At 35.2% G+C, this 8,048-nt stretch overlaps 1 protein-coding gene across 4 annotated transcripts; it reads right to left on the minus strand.

The window, feature by feature from the left end:
• Positions 1-2,425: 2,425 nt before the first annotated feature.
• On the minus strand, positions 2,426-7,395 carry LOC139785632 (uncharacterized). Of its 4 annotated transcripts, none has more exons than XM_071724803.1 (7): positions 6,607-7,244; positions 6,315-6,520; positions 6,032-6,152; positions 5,818-5,956; positions 5,251-5,589; positions 4,761-4,941; positions 2,426-4,115 (listed from the first exon to the last, which is right to left on the minus strand). In XM_071724803.1, the coding sequence occupies exons 3-7, from the start codon at positions 6,070-6,072 to the stop codon at positions 2,689-2,691; spliced, it is 2,127 nt and encodes a 708-aa protein (XP_071580904.1). In that variant the 5' UTR covers positions 6,073-6,152; positions 6,315-6,520; positions 6,607-7,244; the 3' UTR covers positions 2,426-2,688. The 4 variants fall into 4 exon arrangements, with proteins under 4 accessions (XP_071580904.1, XP_071580905.1, XP_071580903.1 ...); XM_071724804.1 differs by having other exon boundaries at positions 2,426-4,016; positions 6,607-7,241; XM_071724805.1 differs by lacking the exon at positions 2,426-4,115 and adding an exon at positions 4,530-4,660 and having other exon boundaries at positions 6,607-7,246.
• Positions 7,396-8,048: the final 653 nt, after the last annotated feature.

The raw sequence follows: 8,048 nt of genomic DNA on the forward strand, positions 1-8,048 counted from the left end.
AATGGAAGAAGTTAGAAATAGTAATTAAAAACATTACTTAATTATTAGATTTATAAATAAATTTTTTGATTTAATTTATGATTAGTATTATAATTACAAAATTTTAGTGTTAGAAGACGGGTTTGATGAATGATTAATAAATGCGGTATTAGAATTTGAAAGAATGCAAGAGGAAAATGAAGGGCGTAACTGTGATGTCGTGGAGTTATTAAAAATAGTAAAAAGGATGATAAACAAGAAAATTGTAATGTGGTTGTGGAGGCTAATAATAAATTAAAGCGTAGAAAGGATGAAAATCATGACGAGAATAAAAAGAAGAATAAGATGAATAAATTGTAAAAAAGAAAAAATGTAAAGAAAATTGTAAAGTTAAATGTCTATTATTAATAATTTTTATTTTATAATAATTGTACAATTATTTAATATAATTATATTGAATAAAAAATATATTGTGCAATTTTAAATAGGGGAGACCGGGGTCTAACCGTCGCCGGGGTTGAACCGTCAAATCAAATATCTCGGAACCTGTATATTGTGCGAACTCGCTATTAACATTGTAAACGCTGCTTATGGTACCCATGTGACCAACGGAGTTTCGGCAGGTTACCTGCCGTGTTATGATTTTTACGAGGGCAAACGTGTTTTCGGAAGGTGAAAGTAACATTTTCTGCGCGTGGAAATTTTGTAATATCTGCAATAATATTTGCTCTCCAAATCTCGAGGTACGTGATTATAAAGAGTAATGCATGCTGAACACGAATCCAGTGTAGTTTTTTCATTATCGTTGATGTCTAATATTTCGTGGGCGATCAAACCTGAAACTTGTGTTTGGGGTTAATCCGTCAGTAAGCAATCCGGGTGCATTTCCAATGCATTTCCGGGCATTTCCAGGCTCACTGCATATGGAATATGGATGAGACGGGAATTACAACCGTTCAGACACCGAATAGAGTCATCGGACGTCGAGGAGTGAAACAAGTCGGGCGAGTGACTTCTGCGGAAAGAGGAACCCTCGTAACTATTTTTTAATAATGTTTCGCATAAAAATTTTAAATAAATTTTTATATTTTTCTCTTAAAAAACAATTATTAAGATGTATCATATCATTTTTCAGGATTAGATGTACGTATATGTATTGAAAATGCAGTGTGACGGTTAAACCCCGGCATTTTTGAGATTTCAATTTTTCCACCGTTGTCGTTTTTGCTCTATACCGGTTAAACAAAGCGACGTAGATAAAAATTTCCTATATAAATTTTGTAGCTAAAGGTTCACTCTTTACAGTGGTATACCACATTTAACTAAAATTATTTATTTTCTTGTTAAAAATCGGCACCGAAAAAAAACTGACGGTTAGGCCCCGGTCTCCCCTATTATAATTTAATTAATAATAAATAAATATAATAAAAGGTAATTCTTCAGTTTAGCTACCTCAGCACAGAAATCGATGAAATTAGGCTTATTCGATCAGAATAGGAAGAAGAATACAGTATCCTAAATGGCATCTTAGTATGTCAAATATTTCCAATAGTTTGAATAATGAAACCACACAATCGAACAACGAAATATTTTGTTGTGTCGCAACTGATAAAGATTTTTCTAATGTTCAATCAGCATATAATTCCGAGCGTTCTAAAAATGCAATAAATTCGTCTTGTGATCATTCTGAATCATTCAATTGTACGACTCAATACAATAGTACAAATAAACAAATAGAGAAATTTGTTTCTTTTAAACCGGGCAAGTATTGGGCTAGATCTTTGTCAATATTAAACAATATAAACAATGGATCCGATTTAGACAAGTTAAGTATTGGAAAAGGGAAAAAATGGAGGCACAGCGTTAGAAATATATTGGATATGCAGAAACGAGGAATTTTCCAAAGTTGCTTGAAAAAAGGCAAAAACACTTAAATACTTTTAAAGCGCGTCACTAACCTACATAGGTTAGTTGACGCGCTTTATACACATGTGTATAATAGTACACGTGTATAAACAGTACATAAATAGGCGGGGGAGGGGCTCCGCCGCAGCATATAATAAAACTAAACAAAACTCTCAGCGTGATACCTAACTGCTTGAATGAAGACGCTTGATTATTCTGCATGATTGACCAGTCATCCCTACTAAAAATTATCGCGGGAGAATACGTATGACAACATATATGTGATCCTGCATGTAATCTCATATGAATGCTCTGATGAATTCGCGCACAGTTTCATGTATGCGATCTCACATGACATTTCGTACCAAAATCTCATTTCAACTTCACATGATATCTTTTATGAGACCTCATATATATATGACCCTCATATGAGATCTCTTATGTGATCTCATTAATCATTTTATATAAAAAAAAATTTTATTTTATTCAATTAATGAAAACATTGCCAAGTGTAATTATATTAAATTAGAGAATACTTAAATTTTTTTAAAAAGTTAATTTTTTATTAAAGGAAAAACATAAAAATTACAATTTATATTTAAATCATAATATATAATACAATTCTTATAATATAATACAATATAATACCTAATGGGAAACAAAACCATTTTTAAAGTAGAAACTAGCCAGTGTAGTATAAATAGGTAGATAATTGCTAGTTTCCAGCGATAAAATGGCTATATTTGACCTCAAACTATTAAAAATGGTTTAATTTTTACAAGAAAAAGAAAATATAAAAAGAACTTAATAATGATAAATATTAGGCAGCGTTGCTATATAACATTCTTCAAGTATTTCAATAAAAACACAAACTTGTACAATTTGTTTAGTTTGTATAGCTATGGTTTCATTTCCAATATTACGTACCATACTTAGAAAGTTACAGATTCTATTTGAAGTATTAACAATATTACAGAGTGTGATTTCTTTATTATTTTCATTGTCAACTAAAAAATCAAGTATGCGAATAAAGGTATTATCAGTTAATATTGCAAAGCTGTTGTCAGAGCGCTTATTGTTTTGTTTCGATGACACAAGACAACCATCTATAATAGCTCTCTGATAAGCTAATGTACATTTTGCAGACATTCCAAAATTTTGTGCAATATTTTCATCTATAAATTTTCCACCTCCCAGGTAAGTTATGGATGATACTTTACAACTTTTCTTAATTCTTTTCACTGTTAGCTGTTCACAATAATTTATCACTAACGGAGATGCATGTGGATATATGCGATGACGCAAAGTGTGTAAAGTTTGTTGCATATGGACATAGCGAACAATCTGTAGATTTACACCTTTTGCACAATGGATAGCTTGTAGTATATCCTTATTCGCGGATTCGAATGGAAAAGTTGAATGAGACCAAAGTGGCCCCCAATTTAATACGCTTTCAGAAATGTGAATAAGCTGATGTATATTGAACGTCATAGCTTTCTTTGAAAATAATTCTTGTGTTAAAAATACGAACTTGTGTAAGTCTTCATCTGCTTTATTAAGTTCATCAAGACTTATGTCACATTTCAAAAGCGTGTACAAGCTTTCAACAAATAAACTCCAGTACTTCACAAAGCGTTGCGGTAAAGCGTATCGGAATAAAGGCAAACTGTAATATAAAATAAAGTTCTCCCACTCTTTAGCTTTCCAGTCACTGATATCGGCAAAGGATCTACTTAATCGGCCTAGTTGGTGAGGAACCTTTACATTTAGTAAAATTTTATTTAGTTCTTCTATTTTTGATGTTGGCAACAATTCTAAAAATTTATTTGTTATCTGCTTTCCAACACCAGCAAGACAGCAGTGCATATAATCTGGCACGAATCCTTTACAAACATCAAAATAAGGTAAGTTTATGAGAGGAGAAATAGACTTTAATCCATATACATCGGCACATTCTTTATCAGCAATTTCCATCATAAATTTTATCATATTCTTCATATTTCTCTCTTCTACAGTATGTTCAAGAATAGGATACCTATTACTTCCTTCGTACCACTCGCCTGGGTGTAAGCACCAGTTGCAACCGTACTTCCCATTGAATAATGTAACTCCTTGCATGGGAGCCCTTGCAACTGAATCCACACAACAAATTAGAGAGTATACTTTAATCAAACGTTCTTCATTGTTTATTCTACATGTTATGCCTTGATTTGCTAATTTAGTCATCATTTCTGTAAATGGATGTAAAAAAGCGGTCATTTCGGGTTTATTTCGTCCGAACCATATACCACAGGTGATTATCCTATTCAATTTTGTTTGAATAGGTATTTCATTTAGCTGTAAATATATGGGCCAAATCGAGTAATTCGAACTCTCAAATCTCGGTGCCCCGTCGGTATTAAATATGGTTGTGACGTAATTATGTTTATCACTTTCAGGTAATTTTTTTATAAATGACTTGTACATATTTCCATCAAAAATGTTTCTTATTTTTCCATTGAATGTCCTTAATTTAATAACGTTGTCATAATATTCAGCGTTTTCTTCCAATAGAATTTTAATATTTTCCGTAGGATCAATCATTACAAAAATATTTGATGACGATGGATTTTCTAAATTAATGGTTTCGGAACATACATCACAAATTACGCAAGAATCTACATCATTTATTTTGCCAATATATTTACAGCAGTTGGGACAAATTCCATGAAATTCTATTTTATCTTTCGGATTTAAAATATTATCGACTATCCATCGTGCATCGGGTAATATTAATCTTGAAAAGATAAGATTGATCTGTTGCAGCATACTTATAATTTCATTTAATGATAATTTATATTTTAAACTGTATTCGATAATCATTAAAAATATTTCACCTCGTGATTTGTTTACAGGTATTTCAATATCACTCAGAAATTCTTCATGTGACATAAACTCTTGTAAAGTGCGTGTTCGACATATATCATGTTGATGGTCATTTTTGTCGTCTGTTAAATCATTAAATATAACCAATAAATCCGAATCCCATTCTGAAACTTGATCTCCTGTATAAATCATCTGCAATATTTAATGGAAAAGTTAATAAATTATTTCACAAATTATAATGTAAAATAACATGCACAAATGAATGTAATATATATTAAATTAAGTACCATCGGTACTTAATCCTTATATAAATATTTTAAAACATTATTATCTTGGTATATATTATCAAAAAGTATTAGTAGCATTAAGCAAAATTAATATGTCCAAAATGAACATAAAATAAATAAATCTAACAATTATCAGTTTAATAAAATACAAAACTGAAGGATAGTAAACACTTTATGAGTATTTATCGGCGACTATTTGGAACTGCAATATTACCTTGTTCTCAGGATCGCTGGCGACGTTTATATCATTCCCCTTTATATTTTCTACGTTTAACACGTCATCGAAATCAATTGCGTCCTGCTGTATATTATTTGTATCCTCTGTTATTAATTTTTCGCAAATTTTGAATGCTTCAGCTTCTATTGTTCCAGCACCTCTTTCCGTGCAAACATTTTGCGCTTCATTAACGTCGATTGAAGTATCCGCTATTTCATTCATGTTTTCCATAATAGCCTCTTGCATTGTAACAGTATCTTCATGTGATTTGTTAATGTTACCCATATCCATATTTTCAGCAACGTATTGAACGTCCTCGATACTATCTTTACAAGTCTAAAAAATATAAGAATAGTGTATACATAAACACACTTACAGATCCAATCACATTATTATTATTTATCTAACCTATATTAATTTTCATTATCAAATATTTATTGTAAGTTTATATTTAAAAAAAAATGATTAAAAGTGACTTGTCTTACAATGTATAGTCCAAATATTGCATAAACTGCATGCATAAATTATTTGAAATAAAAATTCTTTAAAATATAAGATACTTACAAGTCTATTTGGCCGTACTTTAGGTTTAAAATTCAATCTTCTCATGATTCTGGGACTTACATCTTCAACTCTGCACGACCGCAAATAATATTTATAACTTCGTGGAAATCTTTTTGCCATTGTGCGATTTCTTTGTAATCTGTAAAATATTACGTGTGAGAATACAACATATGTAATATTTTTAATACATCCAATTTGCACTATACACTTTTACCTTGGTTTTTCGTTTTGGTGTTCCATTTCTATTTGCTTCATTTGCAACTGTTGCAATGCATCACTGCGACGAATTTTCAAAAATTTGTAGCGTCCTTCTTTATTTAATAAATCTTCTTTACCTTAAAAAAGTAAATGTTTACTACTAATTAATCAAAATACATTGTTAGTAATTTTTTTGCTTTGTTAAAGTATATCAAAAATATCTTTCTGAAATGTTCAAATTTTAAGTTGTATAATTACTTAACATATTTTATCAATAGTAAATAAATGCGAATACTTACTTCCAACACATAAGACTTCACCTGGTGATAAGGGGGAATTATGTTCATCGTCATTACTGTGTTTATGTATTATATGGTTGGTTGGTACAGTTTTCACAATCAAAATGTTCAATGTCACTAATAGGCACAATTAATACTTTTCTCCTTTCATCAGAATAGAAACGTACCGCAGCATGGAGCGTTTCAATTGTATTTGAAGACACAATCTGTTAATGAAAAATGTTAGCATTTTTTTTTAAATTTCTATAGCACACAATATGCAAAAACCCTATAGGTTAGGTTATATACTTACGGATTTAATGTATTTTCTGAATTTTCGTTCCGAACTATCGGCGCGCGATCGGCGCGAAGTTGTCGCCGCGGGCGGTGCACTCGCGCCAAAATTCGAGGTCGCCAGGTGTCCCGGGGAACTCGGGACACACACACGCACAGGAGGGGGCGGAGGGGACGCGCGAATCACGACGCGGCCTATCTCTTCGCCGGCTTCCCTCGCGAGGACGATTCTCCGCTCCTCGTGGAATATCTGTCGCGCCGCGAGCCCGCGGACCGTCGTTCGAAATTGAGGATCGCGGGGGGCAGCGGGCGGGCGTCGGCGACGACAACGACGACGACGTTGGTGCGCGCCAACGGCGTGACGGGCGGCCCCGGGTACACTCCCGACACGGCCGACGATGACCCAAATGAGACACTACACACTCGCGGAGACGACGGCGATGACCGTGGAGACGTCGCGCGTTGCGTGCGCCGCCGTTCACCACCGTTCGCTTACGCAATTAAGGCCAGAACACGCAAGAGTGTGAGGACTGATGCGCGTGACTGCGCGAGAATACGCCCGCACTGAGCAACCGGCACTGACCAGCACCAGCCGGGATGCGCCGCCGGCAAGGCTGCGCAGCCGCAAGGGCTTAAGCTGGCCACACACACTTTTTCGTAACAGTTAACAGTAGGATTTCGACCAATTGCGTTGCTCGATTTGGGAACGTACGGCCGTACGTGCCACGTGGCATTAGTGTGCGTGGCTATGGCCCCGGACACACACTTTTTCGTAACAGTAACAGTAGGATTTCGACCAATTGCGTTGCTTGATTCGGGAACGTACGGCCGTACGTTCCCAAATCGAGCGACGCAATTGGTCGAAATCCTACTGTTAACTGTTACGAAAAAGTGTGTGTGGCCAGCTTAAGCCCTTGCGGCTGCGCAGCCTTGCCGGCGGCGCATCCCGGCTGGTGCTGGTCAGCAGTGATGTGATACCGGCCCGGTTTTTGGCGCATGCGCCCCCCTCCACTACGCACACAGAGTGACGCTCGGTCTATCGGTGTGTCGGCAGCGCTCGGCAGTGCCGAGCGAGAGGGAGAATATTACTCCCTCCTTGTCGCTCTCACTTAGCTCGCGCGCTCGACTGTCTACAATACGACCGTTGGGCGCAAAAGTCTCGGGTCTTGGCGCGAAAGTGACGGGTTCGTCGAAGGAGGTTAGAGACCAACAATACCTACACAAGGTAAGTTAATAAGTATAACACTTATTTATATATTTGTGCAAGCTGCATGATGGATTCTGTTAGTCAAGGAGCTATTAAGAAACGTAGAAGTAGAGAATTTCAAAATGCCTGGCTAGATGAAGATATCTTTAAAGGATGGTTAGCTCCTCATCCTGCAGAAAATAAAGCATTTTGTATTGCATGCAATAAAACTATCAGATGTTGCAGAACAAATTTAGTTGAACATTCACAAACGG

Source organism: Temnothorax nylanderi, unplaced genomic scaffold (assembly GCF_030848795.1).
Source record: "Temnothorax nylanderi isolate EJ_2023f unplaced genomic scaffold, tnyl_v1.0 TNYL_tig0851_pilon, whole genome shotgun sequence".
NCBI classification, from domain to species: Eukaryota; Metazoa; Arthropoda; class Insecta; order Hymenoptera; family Formicidae; genus Temnothorax; species Temnothorax nylanderi.